This window comes from Canis lupus, chromosome 27 (assembly GCF_048164855.1).
Source record: "Canis lupus baileyi chromosome 27, mCanLup2.hap1, whole genome shotgun sequence".
Classification (NCBI taxonomy): domain Eukaryota; kingdom Metazoa; phylum Chordata; class Mammalia; order Carnivora; family Canidae; genus Canis; species Canis lupus.
The window spans coordinates 38,864,355-38,879,048 of NC_132864.1; the positions used below are offsets into that span (position 1 = coordinate 38,864,355).

Genomic DNA, 14,694 nt, shown 5'->3' on the forward strand with positions numbered 1-14,694 from the left:
GGTGCTTGGTGGAACTAGACATTGAACTTGGGAGTCACGGCCTCTGGGCCCTCCCTCCCTCCCTGCGAACGTTTCCTTTCTTTTGTTCGCTAAGGGCTGGAGACGACATTTAACTTCATAAAACTGGATTGGAAGTGAGCACAAAAGAACAGTCAGCAGATTCCAGACATCTCTTCGTCTTTTTTCTGCCGGTGACACCACCATTCACCCACCAGTCATCTAGATGAGAGGACTGTTATTTACTTATTTCCGTACTCTGCTCCTCAAATGCAGTCACCCATCAAGACTTGTAGATTTTACTTTAGAGAGACTTCTTGAGTGTGCTTTCCTTCCTAGTCTTACTGAAATTACCGGAATCCGTACTCTCATCTCTCAGATGCCTTTGCAAGTTTTCCTTTTCTCTGATTCCCCTTTCTGGACACCAAAGTTCTTTTGCTAAAGCAACTATTTAATCCTTTGACTCCTGTTGAGACCTCTGTGATCTTATTGTCCTCAGCAGTTAATCCTAACTTATTTGGCATGCAAGACCTTTCTTAGGCTGATTGAAAGTAATCTGTTTAGCCTCATCTCCTTCCCCTTGTTTTCCCACTAACCTTGTAAATCATAGTAGCTGCTTTTTAAAAAAGCTGTTACTTTGAGCAGCCCAGTACTTCACATTCATGATCATGTTTAATCTTCCCTGAAAAGTAGACATTATTCCCATTTTGTAGGTGGGAAAACGGAATGCTGAGAGATTTGTTGGGTTGCCCTAGTTTTTCCTAACTAGGGAGAGTGGGATGTGATCTCACTCACTTCTATTTGACCCCAGAGTCCCCTGCTCTTACTCAGTTGCTATGTGGTCTTCCTTTCCACATGCTGTTTGATCTTCCAGAGAAAGGCTGCCTTCCCCTTTCCTCTCCTCAATTCTAATACCAGCTACTCTGTGAGGCCTTCACCCCCATCCTCCTTCAGAATAAGTTGTTTCCTCCTTTGTGTGACCACGGCATTTTATGTTTCTATTTGAGATTTTGTCTCAATCAGATTTGTGTTAGACTTGCCTTTCCTACTGGGTTTTGAGTTCCTTAAGGACAGGAATTTTGACCTAATTTATCCTTGTATGGTATCCCCTAGTCTACCCTAGGTGACCTAGTTTGGGGTTCCCAGACTTCCAGGGGTCTGAGAGGGGAGTTACTGTGGTTTTTAAATTATTAATTCTTTTTTAATTTATTCATGAGAGACACACAGTAGAGAGGCAGAGACATAGCCAGAGAGAGAAGCAGGCTCCCTGTGGGGAGCCCCATGGGGGACTCCATCTGGGGACTCCAGGATCATGCCCCCGCTGAAGGCAGGCACTAAACCACTTATCCACCCTGGCATCCCTGGTTTTTAAATTGTTTTTGTGTTTCCAAAAATTGGACCTTAGAAAAATGTAACATTAACAGTATTTTTAAGTGCTAGGTCATTTGCATTAATTCTTTTCAATAAAACTTAGAGTTAGCATATTGCCATTGTTATTTTACGAATGAGAGAGAATTGTGAGGCTTAGATAGGTTGGATATTACCTAAGATGGGGTAGCAAGCAGACCAGCGTGGGGAGAGATAAGATGTTAAATCTCCCTAGCTTCAAATGCCAAGATCAAGTCCCCTTTTTTTACCTAAGGATGCTTGGAAGACTATGTATGTAGTTTCTTGAGTTGTGGTTGGAAATTCTTTCTTTTTTGGAAATTCTTTCAATTCAGTAGAGGAATCCTGATTACATGATGCAAATCCTTGGCTCTGAGAAATCAGAGTTTAAGCTGGTTAGTTTTAAAAAATAACATACTGGGGCAGCCCCGGTGGCGCAGCGGTTTAGCGCTGCCTGCAGCCCAGGGCATGATCCTGGAGACCCTGGATCGAGTCCCACATCAGGCTTTCTGCGTGGAGCCTGCTTCTCCCTCTGCCTGTGTCTCTGCCTCTCTCTCTGTGTTTCTCTCATGAATAAATAAATACAATCTTAAAAAAAAAAAAAATAACATACTGGAGGATCCCTGGGTGGCTCAGCGGCTTAGCTCCTGCCTTTGGCCCCAGGGACGTGATCCTGGAGTCCCGGTCGAGTCCGTGTTGGGCTCCTGGCATGGGGCCTGCTTCTCCCTCTGCCTGTCTCTCCCTCTCTCTCTCTCTCTATCATGAATGAATAAAAAAAATCTTAAAAAAAATAACATCCGAAATTATTGATGCATGTCGATCAATACATGGAGTGAAAATAATACAAGGTGTTGTGGATGATGAAAGAAACATGCTGAGGGGCACTTGGGTGGCTCACTTGATTGGCATCTGTCTTGGGCTCTGGAGTCCTGGGATCCAGCCCTGAGTGTCCACTTCTTCTGCCCCTCCCCTGCTTGTACGAAGCCCCTCCTCTGCTTGTATGCTCTGTCTCTCACATAAAATCTTAAAGAAACATGTTGAATAATCAAATGAATTACATCTCTTAAAGGACTTTCCATTTCCTCAAAAACTATTATCCAAGACACTCACAGTCAAAGATTTCTTTGTAACAATGGACTGTTTGCAGATAGCACAAGATACATGATTAGAAGTAGAGTGATTTGCATATACTGGGCTGAGAAGTTATTTTAGACAAAGTGAGTATGATAAAGTCTTTAATTTAAAAAACATTTGCCAAAAGGATTAGCCTTTTTCAGAACCCCTTTTAGGAATTACAATGTTAATAAAACGCTAAATACATTTTAATTTGCAGGCAGCAAATTCAGCATTGATGGCAACAATGCAAATGTAACCATTGCTTCTATCAGGAAGGGAAATAGCTACAAAAGTGAAACCTGTAGGTGTGGCTAAGGAAATTAACTGCAGTCTGATCATTTCTTTTCAGCCTCTAATTGTACACCTCTACACATCTCCCCTGAGGACCCTCCAGCTGAGTATCTTCCCAGAATGCCTTTTCCAAGTGGGGAAAATTGTGAATTTAAGGAGGTGGGGTGACATTTTATTAGTTGTTATGGTATAACTGTTGAGATAAGGAATTGAGATTTGTAGCAACCTTTTAATGCTGTGTTAATAATGTTCAGTCAGAGGGGCTCCCTGGGTGGCTCAGCGGTTTGGCGCCTGCCTTTGGCTCAGGGCGTGATCCTGGAGTCCCGGGATCAAGTCCCACGTCAGACTCCTTGCATGGAGCCTGTTTCTCCCTCTGCCTGTGTCTCTGCCTCTCTCTCTCTCTCTCTCTCTCTCTGTTTCTCTCATGAATAAATGAATAAAATCTTAAAAAAAAAATGTTCAGTCGAGGTGCCTGGGTTGCTCAGTCGCCATCCAAATAGTGATTTCGGCTCAGGTCGTGATCTCATGGGTCATGGGACTCAGCCCCTGTGGCAGCTCTGCCCTTAGCAGGGAGTTTGCTTGGGATGCTCTCCCCCTGCCCCTCCCCCACTCACACTTGTGCTTTTTTTTATAAAATAAGGAAATCTTTTTTTAAAAAATTATTTATTTATTCATGAGAGACACACACACAGAGAGGCAGAGACACACAAAGGGAAAAGCAGGCTCCATGCAGGGAGCCTGATGTGAGCCTCAATCCCAGGACTCCAGGATGACGCCCTGGGCTGAAGGTGGCGCTAAACCGCTGAACCACCTGGGGTGCCCTAAAATAAATATATCTAAAAAATAAATAAATAATGTTCAGACAAAACTCCATATTGTACTTTCTCACAGTCCATAATTACACATGAATAAGTAAAAGGAGTCACTAAATAACAGTTCTTTCCTTGGTTTGCAATAAACTGGTTTGCTTTTGAGTACCAGTTAATGTTCTCTGAAGTTGGGTGATTAACACAATAGAGCAGTGAGCATGTCTGGTAGATGTGTTGTGTGTGTCAGAAGGTGAGGGGAGTTTTCCAGATGATGTTATGCCAATATAAGTGTCCTGAATCCACTGAATTTTGGGGAATTCAGAAAAGCATTGTATTTTTTTAAAAATCCTAAATGTAAAATCCCAGTAAGTTGTGACTATTTCAGCCTCTCTTAATGACATTCATTGTAAATATTTCTCCATTAAAAGAAAATTGGGACAGGCCCTGGAAAAGAGTGTACTCAGTTGTTGCAGCATTTGTGACCTTTCTTAAGGTCTATACTAGAACAAAAACATTTGTTTCAGGGTGTTTGGGCCTATTCTGATTTTGTTACAACTCTATCAAGAATTTGTCAAATTAGCATTGTATTGTACCAAGTCACTTGGACGTATTCTGATTCCATTGAAAAGTATCACTAGGGATCCCTGGGTGGCACAGCGGTGTAGCGCCTGCCTTTGGCCCAGGGCGTGATCCTGGAGACCCGGGATCGAATCCCACGTCGGGCTCCCGGTGCATGGAGCCTGCTTCTCCCTCTGCCTATGTCTCTGCCTCTCTCTCTCTCTCTTTCTCTCTCTCTCCCCCTCTGTGACTATCATAAATTAAAAAAAAAAAAAAAGAAAGAAAAGTATCACTAAATGTTCAAGACTTTTCTGTTTTCTTTCCTGTAATACTAAGGGATTAAACTTAGAGAACCCCAGGATATCTCTCAGGAGCCTAGACTTTGTATTTAACTACCTTAAGAGCTTCCCTTTGAATGGCACATAAACCTGTAGCTGTCCACGCACTTCCTGTGCCCCATGCCTCTCCTGTTTTACCTTCCTTAATGATCCATTAGTCTACTCAGTGACCCAAGGAAGAACCTGGGGAAGCCCTCCTTGCCCCATCATTCCACATCTAGCCACTTGCCAGGTACTGGTGAAGGAGGCCTTTATCTCTGGTCTCCGCAAGTTTTTTCTCCATACCCACTACCGCTCCCTTAGTTCAGGCCATCCATTGTGGTAGGACACCTGCATCGGATTCCTCAGTGGCTTCCTCTTATTCCTCACTAGTCTATCCTCAGTCCCACATGATTTCTAATCAGTAGTTCATCAGAGAGAAGTGCATATGCTCAGGGCTCAGGCCCTGTTCTCAGAGATTGGAACCAAAATCAGGAGGTCAGGACTGTTTTGTTGTTTTTTTTTTGTTTTGTTTTGTTTTTTTTAGGGCTGTGTATTTAAAAACCCACATTCCTTAGCATGTTCCTTCAAGGTCTGATCTCATCATTCTCTTTCCCTGCTTGCCCATGGGATTCCCCCCTAAACATGCTTTGCACTCCTGGGTCTCTTAGTGGACATCCCTGCCTCTTCTCTGCATCAGGGTAATTTTTTGTCCTTTAAGATTCAGCTCAGGGGGACGCTTGGGTGGCTCAGCAGTTGAGCAACGCCTTCGGCTCAGGGCGTGATCCTGGAGTCCCGGTATCGAGTCCCAAACTGGCCCCCTGCATGGAGCCTGCTTCTCCCTTTGCCTATATCTCTGCCTCTCTCTCTCTCTCTCTCTCTGTCTCTCATAAATAAATAAAATCTCTAAGAAGAAAAAAAAAAACTCGTCTCACAGGGCACCTCCTCTTGGCTCTGCACTCAAGAGCTCAGTGAGGGAGAAAGATGGCATATGTCTAGAACAAAGAAATCCTGGTCTGTCCACTGTATGCTGGATGTATGCCAGCTGAATAATGGAGTATAGGGGAGGGAAAGATCCTCTGACATTGAGAAGGTGGAACTTGGTCTGGCTCTTGAAGAATAAGCAAGGATTTGGGTTTTCGAAGAGAGGAGGGGCCCGGCAGGCAGTGAGGTTGAGTAGCTTTCATCCCTCAAAGTGGGTGTGGGCAGTGGCTACAAGAGATAACCTGAGGAACCCTGATGACAGTTCACCTACCTCCCAGTATGGCTACCTGCTTCTGACTTTGTGCTGTCCCTTTCTTAGGTTTTAGTTAGCTCAAGCCTGAGGAATTTTCTAGAAGCACTGGGTAAGTGGGCTGGTTTTACCCTAGGTTGGTATATCCAGTGCACCTCGCCCTCCAGAACTATGAGCCTTTCCTTCCTCCCTCTACCCTGGCAGGGCTAAGTTCTCTGGCTGTCTACTGGAAGTCTAGTCTCTCCATGAAGGGGTGTCTCGGAGAGTGACGCTGATTGGTTTAAGGACAGGTGGCAAAGAAATGCCTGGGCCTTTCAGTTGAGGGGGTCAGACATATCCTTAGCTTCAGGATCCAGGAGAAGCAGCAAGCTGCTCACATGTGAGAGCTTTTACCTCCAGGCTTCCTGTAGCCAGCCTTGCTCTGTCTGTTCTTAAGGGCATGGATAAACCTAATCTTCATCCCAATAAAAAGGGAGGAGGAAAGGGTCTTTCATTTAGGACAAAGCTTTTAGAGGGAGAATACAGTATACTGGTTAAGAGCTGGGGTTTTGGAACTTGCATGTCCTGGGCCTGCCACATCTTAGTTGGAAGAACTTGGGCAAGTTATACTCTATGCATTAGTATACTTCATCTGTATGTGAAGGTGAAATAAGTTAACATATATCACATGTTCTGGAGAGTGTTTAGCACATTCTCAGTGTGAGATATGTGTAGATTATTATTGTCATCTGGAGTCAACAAGACACGGCCCAGGGCAGTGAGGAGAGCAGCCTAGCAGGAGGGGAGGGCCTGGTGCTGAAATGTGGGTTGGGTCAGGTAGGGGCAACATTCCTGGACATGACCTCACTATAGGTAGAGCCCATTCTCTTTCCCTCCCTACTCTTCTGCCTCTCGAAATAACCTGTTTTTTAGGGTTAGCAAAAAATGTCTTAAGACAGTTGTGTGAATGTGTCTTTGTTTAAAAATATACACTTTTTCCCATCAATATTGAAAAGCTCTTGAAGGGACACCTGGGTGGCTCAGCAGTTGATTGTCTGCCTTTGACTCAGGGTGTGATCCCAGGGTCCAGAATCAAGTCCCACGTCAGGCTCCCCTCAGGAAGCCTGCTTCTCCCTCTGCCTATGTCTCTGCCTCTCTCTCTGTGTCTCTCATGAATAAATAAATAAAATCTTTTTTAAAAAAAGCTCTTGAATTCAAAATTTGTCTTCAGACTCTCCCTGTATTACCTCTTTCAGTCCTGCATGGATTTGCAGTGCAGTGACTGTCACTGTGTCCAAAGATGAGGCCTGGGTGCTGTAGAAGGCACTGAAAGGTGCTGAGCTGGGAGTAGGAGGTAGGAATTTGAAGGGAACTTTTTTTTTTTTTTTTAAGAGTTTTTAATTTTTTTATTTAAGAGAGAACACACATAAATGCGCAAGAGAGGGAGAGAAAGGGAGAGAATCCCAGGCAGACTCGGCCCTGAGTGTAGAGCCCAACACTGGGCCGATCCCACAACCCTGAGATCATGACCTGAGTGGAAACCAAGAGTTGTATGCTCAGTCCACTGAGCTGCCCTGAAGGAAACTCTGGAAGTAGTTACAACCCCAGAAATAATACTATTGCTTTTTGTCTTCTTTTTCAGCCCAGAAGCACAAAGTTAAGAAAGGTTACTTCGGGTGGCGATTCCGTTTTTCCTCTTGGCCCTTGCCACAGTCTCTTTAGAATTCCAGAGCTGTGAGGAGCCGCCCCCTGACAGACGGGAGGCTGAGGCTTGGGGGGCACCTCCCACAGGCTTACAGTAGAGCCAGCCACACTCACTGCCCCGGCCCCCCTGCTCTCAGGGTCTCTCTCCTGCTCTTCACAGGCCGCTTTTGGCTTTTTAAGGAAGGACACGGTAGAGAGGAGGAGAATTCATTTCAGGTTAGGTGGTGGTTTGGGTTTTGTTCAGTTTTTAACATTTCCAGGTCTGTGTTGATTATAGTTTTCTGTACTTCATGATCTTGTCAGATTTTTTCCCCCAGTTCTTTACCAGCATAGTTAAACAGAGGAGTGAAATACTGTTTTGACAGCCCCTGGCCCAGCAGGCACGTGTGCAAGCAAAGCAATCAGTAATGTCCAATCCAGTGCTCATGGTGGTGCTGGCTTTCTGAGAAGGAGTGCTGCCTGATTCTATCACAGGAATGGAGAGTGGGTACAGCTCAGAAGTTGAACAGCCTGAGTCCTTTCTGACATGGTTTGTAAAATATCTCCTTCACACCAGTGTACCTCTTGTTAAGAAAACTCAGCACAGGAAAGCTAAGCTTACAGAAGGAGACCTGCCACATGTTTTACACATGGGAATCACATTCCAGTCACTCATGCTGGGGCGCTGGACCCTGGAGTATGTGATGTAGGTCAAGAATGCCAGACACAACCCTCTTCTGATGGGGACAGAAACATATTCCAGGGGCAAGGCCCACATCCAGAAGCTGACTGTGTGTGGAGCTGGCATGAGAGCCCACTTGGCTGGGGTCCGGGCCACACCTGCCCAAAGGTGTGTGGGCAATGCCTTTCTATAAGGCTGTTCTGAATCCTCTTCAGCCTTATCCTCTTAGATGACCTCTTGACAAGTGCTCACCACCCTGGAGCAATGTGCTGTGGTCGAATAACAGGGACTGGTGTTCAGATTGTAACCTCTGCTACGGACTTTGTGTTGTCACCTTGAGCCTCAGTGTCCTGATTCTGTAATGGGGTAATGAAACTACTTTGTAGAGTTATAATAGTAGTTAAGTGTATTAGTTGTGATAATAACTAAGGGTAAGATGGTATACTGATGACCCATGGAAGGGGTGATGTGTTATTGTGGGTTCTGCCCCCTTTGCTAAGTATTAATTGAAATAAGGGAACCATGTTTGGGGTGCTCTGAAACCTTATGTTTCGATGTATAGCATTTTGAATCATATTAAAGTCATGATTTGGTGTCATTGCCACTGGTTGTTTGTGCAAGCATGGAAAAGCACATTTCTGGGATGCCTGGGTGGCGTAGAGGTTGAGTGTCTGCCTTTGGCTCAGGGTGTGATCCTGGAGTCCCGGGATTGAGTCCTACATTGGGCTTCCCGCATGGAGCCTGCTTCTCCTTCTGCCTATGTCTCTGCCTCCCTCTCTCTGTGTCTCTCATGAATAAATAAATAAAATCTTTTTTTAAATTTTTTTATTATTTTTTAATAAAATCTTAAAAAAAAACAAAACCGTGCATTTCTGTCAAAATTAGTTACTTGGCTCCCGTCACACAAAAAAGTAGGAAGTAGCTTTTTCAAATGATTGATGGCCTACAAATTGTGTAGCTGGTACTTGAGAGTCATACTGTATTTAGATTTAAGGCAGGTTTGTGTAACTTTCCCATAGACATCTAGCTTCATCTGCTAGGTTTCATTTTGCCTGGACAAAGAAGAGCCTAGAAACATTCCTTGCACAACATAAACAGTTAATGACTGGCTGTGAACGGCTAGGGCAAATGCTGCATATGCTCATGCTTTTGTCAGTATGAATCTGGGGAAGTGCTATTCCACAGCAAGCTAAGCCTTCCCAAGGTCCTGCTCAGGAAATAGGAGCCCCTGTGCCGCCTGTTTCTAGGGGAAGTCTTCCCATGCTCACCTGCTGGTTTGTGTGGCTGAGAGAGATTTTCCTTCTGTCTCTGGCCATACCCTGTAGAAGGTGACTTGGGCCTTTCTGAATTTCAGTTTTACCAGTTGTAAGGTGAAGCCAGTATGCCTGACCTGCCTGTCTCCAAGGGTGTCTTGAGCTTCAATCCTATTCTATGTGCTGTTGATTTTAAAAACTGCAGAGTGTTGTTGTAACCAACCACCTCTGACGCTTCTCTCAGGGTCTTGCTCTTGCTTTTCACAGGGCTACTTTGGGTGCATATCTCATGCATCAAAGGTACGTGCCTTCCCTAGCATCTTCATTTCTGGAGATTGCCTCCAGAAATAACTGGCTCTTTCCTAGAGGACCACCTCTTCCCTAGCATCTCTCCATTTTTGTGTGTTTTTTGTTTTGTTTTTCCATTTCTGTTTTTTTTTTTTTTTTTTTTTTATGGGATTTTGAAGGTGATGACACTAATCCTTGCCCTCCAAAGGGGAGTGTGGTGGTGATGTATTCTTAGCAACTCCTCTGCCTTATGTTTGTCTTTCTTTCTTTGTTTCTTTCATTGAGATATAGTTGATCAGGTCATTTCTGGAAAAGCTTTGTGCCAAAAACTATAAACATTCATTTCTTTTTTTTAAACATGACAAGCTTTTTTTTTTTTTTTTTTAAGATTATTTATTTATTTGAGGATAGAGTGAGCGAGCACACAAGTGGGAGAGGGAGAAGCAGACTCCCTGCTGAGCAGGGAGCCTGGTGCTGGAGCTCAATCCCAGGACTCTGAGACCATGACCTAAGCTGAAGGCACATGCTTAACTGACTGAGCCACCCAAGCACCCCTATATTCATTTCTAATTTAAGGCCTTGTGAGTTCTGTTCATAGGCTGTGAACGCCATATCGTGGCTATTCCCTGTTATGTAGAGTAGGGAATATATGTTGGTGCCTTGACACTGTCTTGGATTTTAAGAACTATGGTGATACAATTACGGAAGGGAATGAAACTAACATTTATTGAATATCTACGAGGGGTGCTAAGTGTTAAGCACTGTATAAAGTTTCTCGTAATTCTCAGTAGAGCCCTGTGAAGTTGGTTTCCTATTTTTCAGGTAAGACAGTAGACTTGGAGCTTCGGGTAGTATGAAGGGTGGGGCCTGGGTTTAAGCCCATGCCTGTTTGGCTCAAGAGGCCTCTGCTCTTTCTAGTTTCTAGCTTTCAAACTGACAGTTTGACAGCTGTTGAAGCAACCACTTGTCAAATCAGAACATTGTTTCTCTGTATAATATATAAAAGTAGTGTTGAAGAGAATGATTGGGGATTGCAATATAGTGATTGTTTGTCTATAGGAATCTTCAGAGCAGAGAACAGTAAAATAAAACAATGAGTCATAGTAAGCATTCATTTTTTTAAAAAAGTTCAGAACGATTTCCAGGTTTCTGTTACCACAGACTTGTTGCAGTAAAAAGGATTCCTTACTTGCTTCTGTGTGCCTGGCACAGTGGGAGGTGTTAGCTCTTTTAAGGAGCTTATTTCTAGTCATGGAAATGACACTGAATTAATCAGGGCCTCAGTATCTTCCTTTCTAAAAGACTGGATTGGATGAGCATAGTGGTTCTTAAGCAGGGGTGCACCTCACTGTCACTGGGGTGGGGATCCCCTGGCACAGGTGCCTAAGCCTTACTCTAGAGATTCTGATTCTGCAGGTCTAGAATGAGGCCTAGGCATGAGATAGGCTTTCTCCCTCAACCCTCCCTCTCTGCCCCACCTCTCTCTACATGAGTGTTGAATAACTCCCCTGGGGCCTTCGGGTGTACTCTCTGAGAGTCCTCCAACATTAGTTAACACTCCAGCCAAATTTGGCTCCCAGCTGCTTCCCAAAAACACCTGGTGATTTCTTCCTTCCACGGCTCTGCATACGTTTCTTACATGCGAGCACACCTGTTCTCTTCTCTCTTCTCTGCACTGGTTTGGCTTTTCCCCATCCTTCAAGGCCTGTCTGACCTCCTCTGTTCGTCTCTTCCGTGAACTGACTGCCCTCTGCTATTGCCTGCTGGGTCTCCCTTGCTCTGACCGCCATGTTCCTAGAGTAGTGCTTCTTTGCTCTTCTAATCTCCTCTCAGGAGCCAAGAAGATGGTGCTCAGCTTTACTTTCTGTGTTTCCTTTATAGGGGTACAGTGTGCTTTTTTCCATTCAACAAATGTAAAATTATAGGGTGCTATCAAATATGCTTTTTTAAATTATATAAGCACCCCCTACCTTGAGACTTGTCCATAGTGTTGATTTGACATCTGAAGCAGCCCTAGCTTCCACAACTGATTTTTCCTTTGTATATCTATCTGGATTTCTTAAAGAGGACCGTGGCCACAGGCTACTTAATCACGGGCTCCTGAAGGGTTCTTAGGCCCTGTGTGAGGCTTGTCTGGGAGATTTTGAACGGTTGCCTTTCTTTTTTTCAAAGAAGAAAAAAAGATTTTATTAAATACTTTGCCCAACCTCGGATGTATACACTGGTGTTGTGTAACAGAGCTCACTGTATATAGCTGTCTCCTGTTCTCTCAGGGATGAGGTAAGGCTTCCATGCAGGATGTGGAGCAATCCACTCCTGTTGGGGTCATGGCTGTCTCCTGTTATTGGGCAGCAATCTGTTTCTGGAACTTGCCACACTCTTGCCTGGCATGGTCATCATGCACACCCCCCAACAGGCGCTGGCTAGGCTCCATCCTAGGCAGTGGGCCTCCCTCCTCCCCCCCAATTTTTAGAGAGATACAGAGAGACAGATACACAGGCAGAGGGAGAAGCAGGCTCTTGCAGGGAGCCCAATGTGGGGACTCCATCCTGGGACTCCAGGATCACGCCCTGGCACCCATGGATCCCTGGGCTTTCCCCTTTTGAAGAGCTGGGCAGCACACCCATGCTCTTTTGGGTTCCATCAATATACTGAGATCCACCTCTGGGCTCAGAAACAGACCTCATTTTGAGAAGCATTGCTGTCTTTCTCCCTCACTGCTTACCCTGGCTGGGAAGCCTGCTACCCCCCTGCCGGGAGAAGGAATGAGCTAGTTGGCTCCTTCTGCTTTCCCTCATGCTCTTCTTTTGATTTGTCAGTATGGCGCCATCAGCCTGGAGCAGCTGACCCAGGACAGCTTCTTGCTCTGAGCAGAACTGAAACAAACCTTTGTGGGCATATTTTGTAAGCTCCTGTCGTTCTTGGCTGTGGTCTTCCTGTGTTCTAGAGCTGGTCCACTCTCACAGTTTTCTTTTGTCAGGTCCCTCTTTTACCATCATTTTTAATAATATCCTTTTGAATTTGAACTCTGAATTTACATTGGTTTATTTTTATTTTTTAAAGATTTTATCTATTCATGAGAGAGAGAGAGAGAGATGCAGAGACATAGGCAGAGAGAGAAGCAGGCTCCATGCAAGGAGCCTGATGTGGGACTTGATCCTAGGACTCCAGGACCATGCCCTGGCCCGAAGGCAGGGACTAAACCACCGAGCCATCCAAGGATTCTCTACATTGGTTTCTTTAAATTCCATCCGCAGTTCTTCTCAGCATCATTCTGTTATAGGGGTGCACTTTTGCTTGAAGATTTGTCAAGCCTCTTGAGTCATCTTGCCTTTTCCAGTCTCAGAACTTCATATGAATCTGTCTTTTCTCTGAATGACTTGAATTCATCTTTTTTTTTTTTTTTAAGATTTTATTTATTCATGATAGAGAGAGAGAGAGAGAGAGAGAGAGAGAGAGAGAGGCAGAGACCGGCAGAGGGAGAAGCAGGCTCCATGCAGAGAGCCCAATGCGGGACTCAATCCCGGGACTCCAGGATCACGCTCCGGGGCCAAAGGCAGGCACTAAACCGCTGAGCCACCCAGGAATCCCCTGAATTCATCTTCTTCAGGCTCTCCTTGGTGGAAGGAAGTGTGATTGGCATTTTAGGCCAAAGAGTTCTTGACTGGAGGATCTGCTTGTGCAATGCAGGACTTTTAGTGTCCTAGCCCCTTATGGTGCCAGTGGTTCTTGGGAGCTGGGGCTCTAGAGGATGTTGGGAAATCAGGGTGGGGTGGTGTCACAATGCTTGGCATGTATTGGGCAGGGCTCAGGATGCTCAAGTGCAGAGTCCTGCCTGAATACCGGAGCCACCCTGTTGAGAAATGCTCTCCTAGGGCTGCCCAACATTCCCTGGAGATTATAGGGTTTGCTTGCTTGTTTGTTTATCTTGGTTTCTCTCACTTCTGCCTTATAATCACTTCTTCCTTGTTGGTTAGGATTATGCAAAGGAGTTTGCCTCTTCCGCTCTTTGGTGAGTTTAACTTGATGGCAAGGTAAGTTGAGAGTTTATCTGATGACTAGCAATTGATAACCGAACTTTGGAGTCCTTGAGGCTCCCAGTTCTGCCAACATTAGCGTCACACTTCTTCTCTGGTAGGTGTCAGGAGGGATGGCGTTCTCTCCCACAGTCTGGCTTTTATCTCTGTGCATGTACCTCTCTCTTTCTCTCATAAGTCTCCATGCCCAGTGTGGGGCTTGAATTCATGAGCCCGAGATTGGGTTGTGTTTTCTACCAGCCGAGCCAGTCAGGGGCCCCAGTGTTCATGTATCTATCTCTTGATATCAGAGTACCAGTAGGTGCCCTCTCTGCACCTCTGCCCACAGTGCCCACTCCTTCCTTTTTCTTGAGCAAGATGCAGGTTTTCACTGTCATCTTACAGTTGAGTCTCATCTTGCCATATTTTTGCAACTCTTTTGAAATTTACATTCTTGTGTTTATTCCTAATACTTTCTATCATTAGTATGTGGATTTCTGAAGCCATATAGTATATGTACAGATTATTTTAAAATTCATTTCCTCCCATGAAAATTGAATATAATCTCATTGGTTGTCTAATTTCAAAGTTCTATCTGGAATTGTTTCCCTGTCCATATTTGGTTTAAAATATTTCTGATAGGGGGATGCCTGGGTGGCTCAGCGGTTTAGCACCTGCCTTTGGCCTGGGGTGTGATCGTGGAGCCCCAGGATTGAGTCCCACATTGGGCTCCCTGCATGGAGCCTGCTTCTCCCTCTGCCTGTGTGTCTGCCCCTCTCTCTGTGTCTCTCATGAATGAATAAATAAAATCTTTAAAAAATAAAATAGGGGATCCCTGGGTGGCGCAGCGGTTTAGCGCCTGCCTTTGGCCCAGGGCGTGATCCTGGAGACCCGGGATCGAATCCCATGTCGGGCTCCCGGTGCATGGAGCCTGCTTCTCCCTCTGCCTGTGTCTCTGCCTCTCTCTCTTTCTCTGTGTGACTATCATAAATAAAATAAAATAAAATAAAATAAATAAAATAAAATAAAATAAAATAAATAAAATATTTCTGATAGCTTGGTAGGTTCAGCTCTTAAGTGACATC

At 44.9% G+C, this 14,694-nt stretch overlaps 1 protein-coding gene across 5 annotated transcripts in view; it reads left to right on the top strand.

Moving 5' to 3' along the window:
- Positions 1-14,694, top strand: part of UBE2L3 (ubiquitin conjugating enzyme E2 L3) — a 71,802-nt gene that overhangs the window by 9,776 nt on the left and 47,332 nt on the right. Inside the window, exon 1 of one of the 5 annotated variants that reach the window (XM_072803650.1) lies at positions 2,896-2,949. The exons of 3 other annotated variants lie outside the window; for them this stretch is intronic. In XM_072803650.1, coding sequence (XP_072659751.1) covers positions 2,911-2,949 — 39 coding nt within the window. In that variant the 5' untranslated portion in view covers positions 2,896-2,910. Of the gene's footprint in view, positions 1-2,895; positions 2,950-13,575; positions 13,628-14,694 lie in introns of those variants that run through there. One more of the 5 variants, XM_072803652.1, reaches the window with a different exon arrangement.